Here is a 17,044-nt window from a genome sequence, read left to right as displayed (position 1 = left end):
GTTTTTTTTTCCCAAGTACATTACATATTCCTGCTTCTGACATGAGGGGAAATATATAGCAGTGATTTATAAGTTTGTGAAATTCTTTCTCAATCCTTGGTTTCAGCAAAGAATGAAATCTAATGAGCTTCATTGAAAAAAAAATGTTTTTATAAATAAGTCGTATGGGTATAATATTTTGTCTCCGATACTCCACTTTTATGAAACCAGCTACTACAAGTTTGAACCCCTGCTACCACCTATCGAATGAAAAACATGACTGGTTTTCAATACAACCAATACACCATAGAAGAGAGGAATATGTTTTGTGTGTTAATCTCTTAACTACTAACAGGACATATATGTCCCACGAGCATCCCACCCTTGACTACCACTTGGACATACTATGTATATTGCCAAAAGCCTTTCCTTTTTGTAGTTCAGACATTTCCTCAGATTTTTAAAAAATACTGAGCAAATCATTCTGAAATTTCCGTCACGTGAATCATACTCACAATTTTCAGTGAAAATTTAGTCACGAGTGCATTTAAGGGGCCGACAAAAAATTAAATTTAATAAAAAGGTTTTGGATCAACCTTGTTTGATGGAAAACTGCAAACGATTTATAACTTTCTTTGCCATGACAATGGTTTTTTTGCTGGTGAATATTCATTTGAAGCAAAATAAAATTCAGAAAATTAAAGAAACAACAACATTTATTTACAAATTTTACAACTTCTTGTTCTTCATATAATTTCCCGATATTCTCTGAAATTACTCATTCGAAATTTAAAAAAATTACTAATACTGATGTTCAATGTTCTCATGTCATCCCGTTATTTGCATTCCACTGCCTCCTGGTTTTTCCTTTTATTCTGCAAGAAAGCTTTCTCCAGACCGATTAAAGGAGATTCAAACAACAGTGTTAATATGAATGATAGGCTGTATGTCAGTAAGATGTGTCCTAAGAAAATATAAAGCTGAAACATAAAGGGTTCGATCAGTAAAATTCAATACATGTAGTATACATGTAGTTGCTAGAAACATTTAAAAAAGAAAAAAATTTCGCTCACCATAAAGTAGTTGGAATAATCGACGAGTGACTCTGTACAACCATAATACACAGCCATTATCACAGGATGAATGAGGTATGCACAGTATGTTAAACGACTGAAAGGCACGATGTACTTACACGAGAGGATAGCATCTATACAACCTGGAGAAAATAAATCGTAAAATTTAATTAAGATCAAAGGAAAAGAAAATGTCTTTAAAAAAAACCACACACACTTTTCTAGATCTAATTATTTATAGCAGTGGTTCTCGACGTGTGCTCCACACACAATTATCAGGGGTGGCGCAATATGCTGTCCTCATTAATGTGCACCTATTCACTACTGTGAAGTAAAGGCTATTCTGGGAAGCCATGGGCAGCATTTCTCAACCTGTGGTGCGCGGTCAGATTTTGGAAATGCACTAATTGAAATAAGATTTTTCAATGAGAATGTAAACAAGTTTGAGGTTGAATGAAAAAGTTTGAGAAACCCTGTCCCATCCCATAGGACAGGGTTTCTCAAACTTTTTTCATCCGCGACACCCTTTTCCTGTAACATGTCTTTGACTGACGCTCGCCTGACCTTTTGACCTTGTGTAATATAATGTATACATATTATGTTTATTTTACGTTTTTGCTATGTGTGAATATGTTACGTTTTTTTATATTTAGTTGTTTATAATAAGCAATTTCTATTGACAAAAAGCAATTTTAAGTTTTTCCACTCGCACATGTTTTTGGTGCAGAAGTATCACAACTACTGTAGTGGGAAAAGAAACTTTCTCAAGATTGCCGCTTGGAACATTGGTATCAATAAAGGTACATGTGCATTATGCCTCATTTGCATGTTCAGTGATTCGAGAGCTGTATATAATCATGATCGTGGTTCAGTAGAGCACTTCAATCTCAAGTAGCAACAGAGTTGCAGGTTGACTGAATAGTCTGGCTGGTTCGATGCTCTAGCTATGAAACTCCCATGCCAAACTATCTTTCATGATTGCAGTTCCTAGCTGCTTGATGTTCGCAAGAAAAAAAGCTCTCATCCTCAGTATCATCACCTGCTGATTCCGATCCTGTTTGGATGATTCTGCCGATCTTCAAAATCTGACACCTCTTCCTCCTTGGGCCAACTATCAGTCTTCATGTTTGACTCTGCTGATCAACAAAATCAGACTTTCGGGATGACAACCCCTTCAAACTTTTAATATCGGACATGTATGTGTAGACACATTGTTATTATTAGCCACTGTGCAACCATGTGAACATTGTGGTGAGCCTGCATCATAAGAATACAGGTTCAAACCCCATTGATCTCGAGATGGTCGGCTGAAGTTGGTTTTCAGTGGTTTTAGAACCTTGAGGCACAATTGTATAAGCTAGTCTTCCTTTTGAAAAAGTCTCTCCACGGAGAACAGGCAGACCTTCAACATGATATATACAGAACACGAAAATTCAGGCATTCAACATTTTCACTTCAAAATATTAACAACATATTCAGCGTTCAGAATAATTGGTGTTCCACTAGTCCAAGACCACTGATTAAAACATTGGACCATAGAGAAAAAAATAGTGGTGGTCCCCGGGACAGTAATAAAAACTCCTCCCCCCCCCCCCCCACTGCGGTTTAGTGGACCAGTCATGATTTCTGCAGACCAGTAGGTTCTCATACTCATTGGTCCATAGGACTAGCGACATTTTTCGATTCTAACGCTGACACATGGCAGCACCATCAAGAACAAAAGCATTAGTTAGACATTTTTCCCAGAGGAATGTTTACAGCAGCGATTCTCAACCTTTTTTGACTTGCTGAGCCCTTTTTGGTATATGATTCGATGTCTGAGCCCCGTAGGCCTATTTTTTTATTTATTCATCAAAGTTACTGGTTTATTTTTATTATTCAAATATATTTATAATTATTTTGTTGAAATTTACTGGGTTTTTTTATTTTCCTCGAGCGGCCCCAGAGCCCCTGGAAATTTGCACGGAGCACCGGTTGAGAACCACTGGTTTACAGGGTCAATATACAGTTAATTAGCCGACACATTATTACTCACATTGAATTATTCGGCTCAGTATGATAGATATATTAGAAAATTAAAAATGTCCACTATGTTCATTAGATCAAATTCAAAACTTCTTAATATGGTGATGGCAATATTTTAGTGATAACATTTAGTGCTATCTATCAAGCAAAAAACATACTTAATGATTAAGGGGAATTTACCTCCATAACCGTTATGACAAGCAACAGTCATCCACGCAACACTGCAGGCCCAAGCAGATCTTGCAAGAGCGCTGTAGGCGGCTGCAGCAGCATCAGATGGTATTTTACCTGCGTTAGCCCCATACATTATAAATATCACAAAAAGCATGGTGGCTGCCGTCGCTATCCATCCGACTGCTAACTGACTCTATATATGAGTAGAAGAATTGAAAGATGAATATAAAACTGTTGATGTTTATCTACGAATAAATTCAGTAAAAAAGAAATACAGTTTTTAAATCTCCAATTTGAATACAGTTTCACGCCTATGCAGGCCCAAATGCAGAATATGCCGATATTTGCGATGTATGTGAAAAATGTAAAAAACACTATTATGGGAATTTTCGCTACTACTGCACCACACATGCACCTCGTCCACATTCCTCTGTAGAACTTCCAACAAAATGATACATGCTGGAATGTGCATGCACTTGTTATGAAGCTAACATGAAGTTTGTTTCTGTGCAGTGCTGCCATCTGCCATAGATTTTTCTAACCTTTTTATGGTCACGAGCAATGCCTGTATCATAATGAACACAGAAGAGCACTCCTTTCCGCAAGTTCGACATACGAATGCACGAAATTAGGATGATTTCAATCCTAGAATGTAATTTGTACAAGGTATTTAATTAGAACGTTGATCGAGTGCTCCCGAGCACAAAACCGGACACGAGCATTAATCACTCTAGGGGCATCAGAGAGCACCACGGTGCTCACGAGCTATGGGATGAAGATGCCTGCTCTACGACAGTGATGGGCAAACTTTTTTAGGATCAGGCCAAAAAAAAAGGAAAAATTCGGACATTGATTCATAATTGGAAGTTTTATACTTAGAAATAAAGTGGCGAAGACTCCCACTGTTTCATTGCTAATGAGAGGCAATGGTTTATCCTTCAGAAATGTGAAAAAATAAATAAGTAAGTATACGCATATTTGTTTGATTTTTTTGCATAAGCAAAAGTTTTTAAATTGATTTCTATACAAATTCTCACAATTACTGTACAGGGTGTTCCAAATTGTTTGCACAACAGATATTTCGGTCCCTGTTGACTTTAGAAACATACTTTCAATTACGAAAAGTTTTCAAATTGCATGCAGTAACTCAAAACCTCAAAATTTGTTCGAGGTAAGTTGTATACACAAAAACATGAAGAAATCTCACTCATTCCATGTTTTTCACTGCATCGATGACATTTTGTTTCCTGTTCTCTAAGTGGTAGGGAGCCCTCATTACTATACCTGACCATAATAAACAGCGTGAAATCATGTAAAATATACATGCACAACTAGCAAACCGACATCAATGTTACCAAACATTAACAAATTTCAAGCCAAAATTTGACAGAAGATCAAATATCAGAACTTGTGTTGCCATCTAATGAGTATAATTTGAACCAAAATTCAAACTATTGGTGTGTGTACGAGGGTTTTAGTTCTAATGGAACAAATGATGAAAATGGTGTCTGTGACCGTATCTGAAGGCGACAGTTAAACAGGGGGTTCAAAATACATTTAAATAGCGTGCACATAAGCCCCGTTCACATGTGCAAGATTGGGGTTGCTTTAGTGATAATAACCGGCATGAAAAAAAGGTGGGAGAGAAGCTCATCAAAAAAAGCCCATCTTTCTTGGGGTGGATTGGTGGTCGACACCAACCTTCTCTCCCATAATCCTTTGCATCGAGAAAAAAACTACTGTGAGCTCCTTCGTCAGCCATATTGAATCAACCACTTTTGTTAAACCCACGTGACCAGTGACGACTTCCGGAAAAAAGAGGGGGGATTACCAGCATAAACTAAACATCATGTAAATGGTTTGTAGCGAAAATCCCCATTACCGGGAACTTCCTGGGATGTTTTTATTGCACATGTGAATGGCGCTATAGACAAATATTATTAAATTCAGTATTTTAAAGTGTTTTTGAAGGGGATCTGCTGTGGACTTACCCTTCGTAGAACAATATTTTTACGCTTGAGTAATAAGTATCCAACAGCTATTCCCACTAAGTAAGGTCCAATACGGCAATATGGCTTGATATAAACTTCTCTGTAGTATTCATCAACTAAAGTTTGTGGCCTGGTATGGTTGATATACGAAACAATGTTAGTCATAGTTTAGAGCAATTATATAATATTACAACTCTATAGAATTTTAATGCTTTTGAATTGACATGTCCAGTGGATCCAGCTTAAAACATTATGATTGACACTATACAATAAAAACACATTAAAAGGGGGGGGGAAGTTTTTTTTAAATGGGAAATGTTTGAAAATGTGAAATAAAATCGGGACTCAAAATAGGGCTTTTTGATCATTTTTGTCAGACACAAAACAACTCCACAGTCATTTTCTGCACATACTAAGCCAGGACCTACAATTTATTGCTGATTCTGAAAGGCATTTTTTTTATACTCACAAGGGGTCATTCAAATATTACGTCAACATCGGGGGGGGGGTTCGGATTTGCTGATTTTTGATGACAAGGGGGGAGGGGGATTTGAAGGTTGCTAGCATCATCAACCACCCCGTTTTGAAGATATGAAATATTTTAAGCTGCTGACAAAATTTTGCTGACCAGGGAGGGGGGGGAGGTCAAAAATGGCTGATAATTTGCTTACGTAATACTTGAATGGCCCCCAAAGAGGTTGGTGCACTGCTTGAGGTAACAATCTTTTTCTGTGGTCATCTCGCGATTCTATTGTACCTTAGCATCACGAAAGTTTCTGACAAAGATGAACTGGGTATCAACTCCACAACATCTCTAAACATCCTTTGGTACTTCAGGCGAGTATCTTGTTGACCTGGTCTACTGCACCCACAGGACTTTTAGGAAAACATCTCAAAAGAGGGTGGGTGAGGGGAGGGCTGAACGAGATCCACAGAATTAAAATTGCCAAAACAATCTCATGATTATATTGCCATTAAGTTATGAACATGAAAATGCTGCGAAATTCCCAGTAATGCACATGTCTAACACTCAAATAGCTCTCATTGCAAACAGATGAGTTTTTTTAAAACTTCTGAATCATTTATTAATGATTTTCGATACAGCATGAGTACGGGAGATATGGGAGGGGCAATGACAGAGCTGATCTAATGTATATGTGCTACTGCCAGTCTGAAATCAGCAGCAGTTGGCCTGGCTAATGTCCAAATGTTACCCCAAGATATATTGACCCACCCCTATGATTCAGGGTCATTGCCACATTGGTGTATTTTTTATTTATTTATTTATTCTTTGTGATTATTATAGCCATTTATAATAATGGTTAACTATGAAAACCCTAATGATCAAAGGAATCCGAATATTGATCAATATATAGGGGCCGGCGAAAGCCTGAAATTCTCACATCTGACCCGGCCAGTTCGAATTTTGGGCTTTGGCAGTAACATATACTGCCAAAGCCCAAAATTGATGAATTGTCATCACCATCATTATGCCTTCCTCCCCCCCTCCCCGCCTTTCATGTCTATCTTCGCCTGTGCAATACAGGGACAGGGGAAGGGAATTTTTCTTTTCTTATCGCATACAGACACTGTGATATAAATTCAAGTCATTTATTCCCCTACATTTCTTTGTATACAACCATTCTGCAATCTGCAACTGAAGTTTCACTTCAAAAATCAAATATGAATAAAATTGTATAATTATTTTTAACTAGTGATATTGATCTGAATATATTATACAATTTCTGATATTTGCGGTGGAACATATTTACTTAGCAAACTAATTCAATATTCCAGTGATAAGTTTTTGAATATCAAAAAGCTTGAACTTCCTATTCCACAATATAAGATATTAGAAGCAAAGTCTTCCTATTCCACCTGATAGGTGCCAATCTTGTAATTTTTTCATTGCATCCGACAGAGGGTTAAACTGACTTTGAGATACAGTCAAACCCTGATTTAACGAATCAAATAAAATGGCAATTTTAGTCGTTAAATCGGGGGTCAAATTCTGATCTAATGTACATGTGCTATTGCCAGTCTGAAATCAGCAGCAGTTGGCCCGGCTAATGTCCAAATGTTACCCCAAGATATATTACCCCACCCCTATGATTCAGGGTCATTGCCACGTTGGTGTTTTTTTATTTTTTTTTGTGGTAACTAACTATGGAAACCCTAATGATCAAAGGAATCAGAATATTGATCAATATATAGGGGTCGGCGAAAGCCTGAAATTCTCATATCTGACCCGGCCAGTTCGAATTTTGGGCTTTGGCAGTAACATATACTGCCAAAGCCCAAAATTGATGAATTGCCATCATCATCATGCCCCCCTCCAGTCTAGAGCATAAAAGCTGGAGCAATCAGGAGCATAAACATGCTTGAAATGTCAAATTTTAAAAGTTACTTGCTTTGGGGTGGCTGGTACAACTCATTTTGACATAAGGTTGAGATCCAAGAAAAAATTGCTTGATAGAAGTTTGTTTGGTATATCCTATATTTTGTCAAATTGTGTTGAAATTGTCATTTTTGTGCTAACTGACAAAGACAAATGCTTTCCCTTCAGATGACTATAGTAATGGTGTATACCTATTGACCACGGAAACCTTCCCACGCATGCTCTAAATGGCTTTATTTCCTCCTTTACTCAAAAAAGAAATAGATTCCTACTAACAACTTTTATTTACTTGTCTCTAAAAAAGAGCTGAAGGTCAAATCCTCAGAAGACAAATCTTCAGATTGTGGGTTTTGGGTGAAAAGAAGGAAAAAGAAAATTAAGGATAGTTTGAAAAAAAATTGTTATATTGCTTGAGTTTTATTTGTTAAATAGGGGTTTGTTTTTGCCAGAATTTTGAAAAAATTTGTTAAATCAAGGAATTAGCTGTACTAGAGTTCATTATACAGGGTGTTTCAAAAAGAATCCCTCGATTTCAAATGCATATGTTACGAAAAATATTGAACATAAACACTTAAGATTAATTTTATATTATATGGCTAATCAAAGTTTTTTTACAATCCAAATTAAAGGTGCTCAATATGTCCACCTTGGAATGCGCGGAAAATGTCTATACGGTAGTCAAATTCGTCCCAAACTTTTGCGAGCATGTTTGCATCCACTGCTTCCACTGCTGCTGTTATGCATATCTTCAGTTCGGCTAATGTGGCTGGAAGGAGAAGCACATAAACGTAGCCTTTTATAAACCCCTACAAGAAGAAATTGCATACTGTGAGGTCCAGCGATCTTGGAGGCCAGTGATGTTTAATTGAATCGTCAGGTCTTGTACAGCCGAATCATCGTTTAGGAATGCTATTGTTCAAAAATTCTCAAACATCCAAGCTCCAGTGTGGTGGTGCCCCACCCTGATGGAAAATGAAGTCATCTGAATCGGCTTCTAACTGTGGGGAAAAGCCAATCTTCACAAACACTGGAGTGGTGGCTGAAAAAAAGTGTTAATGCTACCTGTTGGCAACTGCGTGAAACTCAAGATTTCCCTCTTTATACCTATACATTATTCTATCAAAACGTATTAAAAGCTGAATAGTTATGATTTTTTTAAAATCGGATGATTCTTTTTGAAACATACACACACACACAAAAAAAACATGTATGAATTCATATGATTACTTACAGAACATGATTCATGTAAGGGACTGCTGGATAATGCCTCACAGCAGTCAATATGCCAGAAGTCAATGCTGAAGCCATGAATAGAACAGCCAGGGAAATAGCCCCATACAAAAGTTTTCTGTAAAATGTCATGCATATGTATTACTTTCTGTATAAATTGTACATACAAATGACACATAATGCATTAAAAAAATCGTAAGATCATCTGCATCAACAAATAATTTATGCTTCAGCAACAAGGAATACAAAGATTTCATTTGCAAATGCAAATACAATTTCATCGTGGCAAAAACAATATTTTTTTCAGATTTCACTCTTGAAATGCTTAGATCATGGTGGAAGAATTAAAAATAAAGAACAATGGAACTTAATTTCGTTTGAAATTAAGTTCCATTGATGAACTGATTGAAAGTTTGAAATGATTCAATTCATCGTTTTATTTCAATTCCATCATTTAATGTATACACGTGGATAATAAAAATATAAACATGAATTTCAATATCATTAGTCGCTAATATCTCAGAATATATAGCACAAATAGAAGTTAATAGTGTCTATGGGTAGATCTTGCCAAGATAAATCAAACGACACCCCATTAGTGAGTAGGTCTACAGGTTTGGGTACAAGAATGGTCATTCTGTGCTGTAATATAGTTCAACAGACATATTTGTGTTAAAACTTGCTGAATTAAAACATGATGTTGTGTCAACAACCAACCAGTGTTACTTCTAATGTTGTGTGCATGGCTTCATGTCATGAAACCTCTCACTCATGCATGATACATATATGAAATCTCCACATATGCCATTGCATTTCTTTATATTGTCATACCATACCGAAATAAAGTGCCCCTGGTTCAGAACATATATTCAGAACATAGGTTCGTGAACATATAGCAAAAATTAGACAAAGCACTAGTGTACTCTAATTTTATGCTGTATATAAAAATAGTTTCAAGTATATGAACATGAACATTACTCACATATTCAGGGGAATCAGAATAAGCGGAGTGATTATATAAAACTGCATATCGGTCGCCAGATACCATGAATGGCTCAAACACTTTGAAAGAAAGAAAAGTATTTAATAGCGGAAGAAAAATTGTCTTTTTTTTCATGCTTCATTCAAAAATAAATTCATACTTCAACTGGATCTTAACATTAACATACCATATTTTCTGTGTCTATAAAATTATGCAGATATAGAGCATTGATCCACCAATTTTTTTTGCACCATTCATCATACATTAATGTACTGAGGTCCCAATTCGGCCCATTCCCAGCATAACGAAGAAGTGTGGCAGAAATTGCAATGACAATCAGAAACAGTGGTGTCAGTCTGTCGAGAGAATGAAATCAAAAATATTTTTACACAAACATATTTAGATTTGTATCTAAACCCACTATCAGGAATTACTGATCGATCTGAAATATTCCTCACAAACAAGTTTTCAGCTGTGCCTTTTGTATGTTGTGCTTGTTGGAGGGTTGTATGACATATAACAGTAATTTCCTATGTATAGTCAGGGAAGAGAAGATGTTTATCAAAGTTTATATAAAGATAATGAGTATAGACATATACCATATAAACTCATGTATATAGGCCGACTCCCCCCCCCCCCGCCCTTCAGTACCACCAAAACCCCAATAAATTGAAAATCTGTGTATAAGCCGAGCCCCAAAAATCTGCATTTTAGAGGAAAAAAAATTCACATATTTTCATGAAATTAAAGTTACAATGAAAAATGATTTAAACTCTCTAATCCATTTCTTCTGATTCTCAAGCTCTACATCAAAAGTCAAGTCATCATTCGATGTGGCATCTTCGTTTTTATCTTCAACTGTGCTGCCATAGCTATTGTCACTTTCAAATAGGATGTTGTGTCTCCAGTTCTGTCCATCGTATTATTGATATACTTTTTAAAGGATTTGATGATTGATTTCAATAGAAACAGATTTCCATGCCTCGTGAACCCACTGGCAAGTTAAGCCAATGTCAGGTTTCTTTAAGACACCGCTTTTTGTTGTTTCTTTATCTTCGGAACTTACCCATTCAGTTTATAAATCCTTCGCGCCATACTCACCAACACAGTTTAAACTACAATCGCAGGTGAAAGGATTGGAGATCAACACAGATTGGTTAAATTCAAGATTTTTACCAATCTGCGTCGATCTCTAATGCTTTAACCTGCGACTGTAGTTTAAATTCTGTCAGTGAATACGGCCGCCAGTGAAAGAAAAAAAAGTATTTAATAGCGGAAGAAAAATTGTCACTGTGTTTTCATCACCAAAAAGGCTTGGTGATGCCCGCATCTAAAGGCTGTAAAATCGACGATGGTCCACCGGGTATCAAAATAAATGAAGATTTTGATTTTTTTGCTTTGGCTTTAATTCGGCTTAATTCTTTGGCTTCATCGGTTCTGTGAGGTTTAAACATAGTTACAAAAATCACTCTATTGATTAGTGACATCATCTAAAGTAGTCCAATCACGAAGCAGATCTTCATGCTGGCCATGCAGATAGGCCATGTATCTATATGACTTGGTAAAGTGAGTCTATTTTCTTCTCAAAAACTGACCAGTGTAAAGGCGACTCCCAAAATTAAGGACCAAATTTTTCAACAAAAAACTCTGCTTATACATGAGTTATATGGTAGTCATGTTGTTATAGCCCACATTTGTGTGTTTGCACTCTTTATTACTTAAACCCTTTAAATTTCCATCATGTCATGCATGGTTGTAATGCACGTATTGAATGCTCTATCAACTCCTATAAGGACATCATTGCCAGGATTGTTGTTGCTGCTGGTGGTCTCGATCAGGTATTTTTGTGTCTGGGTCCACCCCTCACCTACAAGAGCCCTATAGAGTCCAATGAGAACGTTATTGCTATTGGTGGTCTAGGTCTGGTGTTTCTACCAATGTGCTCTGATTGCTACATCATAGGTGTGAGGTCTACATTACTGATGGCAGTAACTCTTCTGAGCAATTTATGTAATATTTTTTTTTTCCATACATTCTGCCATTTCTGTTAATAAAATTAATTTATTTTATACATCGCCATTCTTGTGTTGCCTTATTTCACGAGGCAGGAACTGCTATATAAGAGTGGTTTAATGCTTGTGTTATGACCATACATTGTACGATGGAAATTACTTATTTTCATGTGTTCTGTCACTCCTTGAAATTTTGCCCATGAGTTCCGAGTCACCCTGTATACAGTATATCGCATCTTGAAACGCTTTTATTATACTACACTATCTACCAATAAGTATTTGGACACCTATGCAAATGACGATATCTGCGGTCCTGAGATACGTCACGCCCTCCGCCAGTATATATCGTGTAGAAAACAACATCTGCATTAGTCGCATGCAAGATGCCGCGCAGTTCGGAGCTCTCTGATTTCGAGAAAGGTATAATTATCGGGTATCACAAAAATAACCGATCCTTAAGGGACATATCTAGCAAGCTGAAGTACCCAAAATCGACAGTGGCCTATGTGATTAAGAAGTGGAAGGTGAGCTGTGATTGTCTGAATTTGCCCCGAGTCGGCAGACCAACGAAACTGGGAGATAGAGACCGACGGGTGCTGTCCAGAGAAATTCGGAAGAACCGCACCCAACCGATGGCCCTCATCTGCGAGGAGTTTCAACAGGCATCCGGGAGTATTGTTTCAATGAATACCATCCGTAAGGAAGCACATCTGATTGGTTTTCATGGTCGTGCTGCTGCCCATAAGCCTCTGATCACAAAGTCCAACCGCGTTGCTCGGTTAATGTGGTGCAAAGCACATCGAAAATTGGACCGTAGATCAGTGGAAACGGGTTCTTTGGAGCGACGAATCAAGGTTCACCCTCTACCGTTCGGATAGCAGGGTCTGGGTCTGGCGTCTGTCTGGAGAACGTCTCCAGCCAGAATGCATTGTGCCAACAGTCAAGTTCGGCGGAGGTGGAATTATGGTCTGGGGGTGTTTCTCCTGGTATGGACTGGGACCCTTGGTCCCCATTCATGGTAAGCTCAACGCCGATGCCTACTGCACTATTTTGGATGACAATGTGCTTCCTACGTTGTGGCAGTTTTACGGGGTGGACCCCTGTTACTTCCAGGACGACAATGCCAGCTGTCATACTGTGAGGTTAACCAAGGCTTGGTATGGTGCCAATGGGGTTCATCGAATGGACTGGCCTGCCCAGAGCCCAGACCTGAACCCTATCGAGAACCTCTGGGACGAGTTGGATCGCCGAATTAAGGGGTGCCCTACCCATCCAAAATCGGTGAAGGAACTGACATGTCTTCTCCAAGCCGAGTGGAAGAAAATACCACTAGCCGTCACACAAGGACTTGTGGAAAGTATGCCCCGGAGGGTTCACGCTGTAATTGCCTCTCGTGGAGGCTCTACCAACTATTGATTTTGAATAAAGTTCGTTTTTCTTTTCTATCACAGGTGTCCAAATCAAATACTTATTGGTAGATAGTGTATGGCATCTATACATATAACTTAAATTTTATAAGTTAACTATTAACATGAAATTGGTAATCTATAGAGGCCAGTGAAATCATACCTGATGTATCTGTGTGCATAGAAGTAACCAAATGGAAATTTGCCATTGGTTTTACTCAAAACTTTGAGTGTCACATAGGTAACTAGTAGTCCACTAGGAAATAGAAAAAAGAAACATATTTTAAACAATGGTTTCAATCCTCTTTGCTTGTCATTTGATCATTTTTGTCGCACCATGGTCATTTTCTGCACACGAGAGCTAATTAGACCGGGACCTACAATTTATTGCCAATTCCGGACGGCAGGTGTTTTTTATACTCATCAAGAGGTTGGTGAGCTAACCCCTTGATGGGGGACTCCCTGCAGTAGCAATTTTTTCTGCTGTCATGTCGCCATTTTTTTGTTGTACCCCTGTGTCAGGAAAGTTTCTGACAAGGACGAACCGGGTATCGAACTCGCGACACCTCTAAACATCCTTTGTTACTTTAGGCAAGTATCTCATCGACCTGGGCTACAGCGTCCCTCTGCTTGTCCCTACATCTTTTATAAATACATAAAAACAAACAGATATTCTGGACACAAGCTGGAAATATTTTTCATTTCCACTATTCTTCAAGTAATTAATTCCACCATGTGGAATAAAAATTAGCTAGAGATAATTTATTCTACTTTTTCTGAAGTAGCAAGCATTTCTTCCAAACTGAATATTCGGTCAAGATGAGATACTTATACTGCGAAAGGAAGTAAAATATTTTTACTAAACAAAAAAAACTGCTGTTGGCGCATTGAATTTTGCTAGTAAGTGATTGTTATACATTGAGTTAATTTTTAAAAGAATTATTGACCCCCACAGACAAAATAATTCACTGAAGCAAAGACAGAAGTTATTTATTTACCACGTGCCATTCAGGTGCAAATTCGGGATGATGAGTACGGGGGGGGGGGGGGGGCAACTGATACAGTCTATGGCATTGCGAACCTTTTTTGGCCATGCCCCAGTTAAGTGCCATGTAAAATTTTGACACACCCTCTTCAAGTGACACGGGAGGGGGGGGGGGAGGAACGGAGGCCCATGCCATGCAGCCTCTCCTCAAAATGATTGAAGTTAAAGCAAAATTGTAAAAAAAATTGAAACATTAAAAAAAAATGCTTTAAATGTCATGTTTCAATCAATTTCTGTGAATTTTAAATGGAGAATTTTATTTATTCCGAGATTATTTTTTTTCATTTGTGCATATGAATTTTCCCTCTCTCATTAATTCATTCAAGTAAAACATTTTTACTAAACAAAAAAAACTGCTGTTGGCGCATTGAATTTTGCTAGTAAGTGATTGTTATACATTGATTCAATTTCTGTGAATTTTAAATGCCTTATGAAAGTTAAAAACTCCTGTGCTTCCCTCAAACCTCAAATTAATCTGTGTGCCCAACCCCCAAAAGTAGGTTCCTTGTAGTATCTCGATTCATACAGTGGCGTCCTAGTGGATAAGCACAATGGGGGCCCAGCACGAAGACAAACAGAGAACCTTACATTATTGGAGAATTTTATTTATTCCGAGATTATTTTTTTTCATTTGTGCATATGAATTTTCCCTCTCTCATTAATTCTTAAATTATTTTCTCATCAAGTATGCATTTTCATTAATTCTGAGAAACTATTTTTTTCATCAAATATAAATTTTCACAAATAAAAAGTCAAAAATTGCCTCTTTAAAATCATATTAGGTCAGTCATGCAACATTTACCCACAAGTATTTATCAAACATCCGAAGTAAACTTGAAGGAAAAGAAAAATGTCATTCTCTCCACGAGAAATCTAACCCTAGACTTTAAGCATACTGGACAAGCGCACTGACCATTATACCACAGACAGAGATGATCCCTTTTCCCTCAAAACACGTACAGTGGTGTAACTTGCTGGGTATAGACAGCTTCTCATGGCTTCAGCTAATGGCCTCCAGGTGGCAGTTCCATTGCATCTTTCGAAGGTTATACTGAATTTTCCTCAAAGGTCAAGGTTAGAAACATTTTTTTGTTCATTTCTTTGCAAAAAAAAAAAGGGTAAAACCGAGCTGATTTCAGATTGGATTGAATCATTTTTTATGATTGTTAACGTTGGATTAAAATTAAGATGGGATCAAAACATTCAGGTCATACATCACACCACTCGTTAGAATGGAATGGTCACAACAATGTGTGATCACAATTAACAAGTGTCGTGGGACAGGCCCATTTTCCAATACAACGGCTGGGTTGATATGCCGATCATAAAACTGCTAGGCTGGGCAACAAGGTTTGCAACACAATGAAATTTCCTGGCATCTAAAATACCATGTTCTTGATTATATGTACCATAATCACAAAAATATGCTGTTTATTTTTTACAACTTACTCACCTCATGAAATAGAAAGTATCAACAGCAAGTGTTCCATTGGCTAGTATTTGTGCTAAAAAATTCTTTGGTGCGTCTTCAATTTTAGCTGGATTTCCTGAAAAGAAGAAAAATCAAAAATCATTTAATACAAGCCTATTTTATTTGATCAATGTGTGGTGCCGTAAATTTTCCTAAAAACCTCTCTTTCTTGAAAACTCTCAAAATATGAAAAAAATCATTACATTTTTTCTACTAAATCAACCAATTTTCACCTGTCTCGAAATAATTTTCAAAAACTATCCATCTCGAAGGCCAAGCCCAATGATAGTGAAAAGAAAACACAAAAATTCCTTTTCTGGCTTTTCTCCAGAGGTGAGAGAAACACATAAGAAAGGATTATTCATATTACAGCCCATTGTGTTGATGGATCTTGTCGATCATAAGACGGTACTGAGATTGACAGGGGGGGAATACCATGTGTGGATAGCTTGTTCACCATGGCAAAAAAAATCAGCCAACAGATAATTCAAAATTGCTTCAAAAAAGCTATGGGTCTCAAACCAATCATGTCAGTGACGAAGGAATCAGATCTGGCGAACCACTCAAATTTCAACGAATCTCGGAAGAATGTTGAAAAATGAATGTCAGAACATTATCGCATTACTAAAAAGCACTTGAAAGAAAATTCTAATGTATTTTAGTGTGTGATTGAGCATTGATTGTGTAACTTAACCAATAAATTTCATCAGTATGCAGCAAAATACAGTACAGTATTTTTTAGTTTATAATCAATCAAATTTTTTGCCGTTTTTCCTTTCTCACTAAAAAAATCTGTTTCTCGAAAACTCTCAATCTCGAAATTTTTTCAGTCCCATCAGTTTCAAGATAGAGAGGTTGGACTGTACCAAGAAACAATATCTCAAAAGAGATAAATATTTGAAATTGTTTTTAAAATAGTAACCTGTAACTACAATTATGTTTATACAAACTTTTCAAAATGTGAATGTCATCCTTTGTTCACAAAGGACTGAGGACTGAAGGACATGTTTTACTTTTTGATGTCATTTCAAGTGTTCTCCTTACGTTTCCGAAAATTCACCCTTTTGTCCTTCCTCCTTTTCAGGTTTCTGAAATAATTTCTTTTTTTTTTTCTTAGGAAAGTTTCTTTTTTCAACTTTGAAGCATATACCTTTTTATTGACATGAGGTGTTTTTGTGTTTTTTTTCCATTGATCAATAGTTGTCGAGATTCCCAGAATTTATGTTTTTGCTTTTTTTGGCAGTTCTCTTTAGAGTTG

At 37.1% G+C, this 17,044-nt stretch overlaps 1 protein-coding gene across 1 annotated transcript in view; it reads right to left on the bottom strand.

Moving 5' to 3' along the window:
- Positions 1-677: 677 nt before the first annotated feature.
- LOC149083730 (nose resistant to fluoxetine protein 6-like) overlaps positions 678-17,044 on the bottom strand; it is a 55,983-nt gene continuing 39,616 nt past the window's right edge. Inside the window, exons 7-15 of the mRNA XM_089234205.1 lie at positions 15,769-15,862; positions 13,434-13,526; positions 10,040-10,208; positions 9,853-9,932; positions 8,872-8,988; positions 5,243-5,372; positions 3,258-3,444; positions 1,053-1,195; positions 678-959 (exon numbers count right to left, since the gene is read on the bottom strand). Coding sequence (XP_089090331.1) covers positions 816-959; positions 1,053-1,195; positions 3,258-3,444; positions 5,243-5,372; positions 8,872-8,988; positions 9,853-9,932; positions 10,040-10,208; positions 13,434-13,526; positions 15,769-15,862 — 1,157 coding nt within the window. The 3' untranslated portion in view covers positions 678-815. The remainder of the gene's footprint in view (positions 960-1,052; positions 1,196-3,257; positions 3,445-5,242; positions 5,373-8,871; positions 8,989-9,852; positions 9,933-10,039; positions 10,209-13,433; positions 13,527-15,768; positions 15,863-17,044) is intronic.

Source organism: Pholcus phalangioides, unplaced genomic scaffold (genome assembly GCF_987345545.1).
Source record: "Pholcus phalangioides strain wild (caught in Gottingen) unplaced genomic scaffold, Ppha-v1.0 ptg000008l_1, whole genome shotgun sequence".
NCBI lineage: Eukaryota > Metazoa > Arthropoda > Arachnida > Araneae > Pholcidae > Pholcus > Pholcus phalangioides.
Note: the sequence above shows the minus strand (reverse complement) of the source record. Positions and strands in the feature narration are given on the sequence as shown.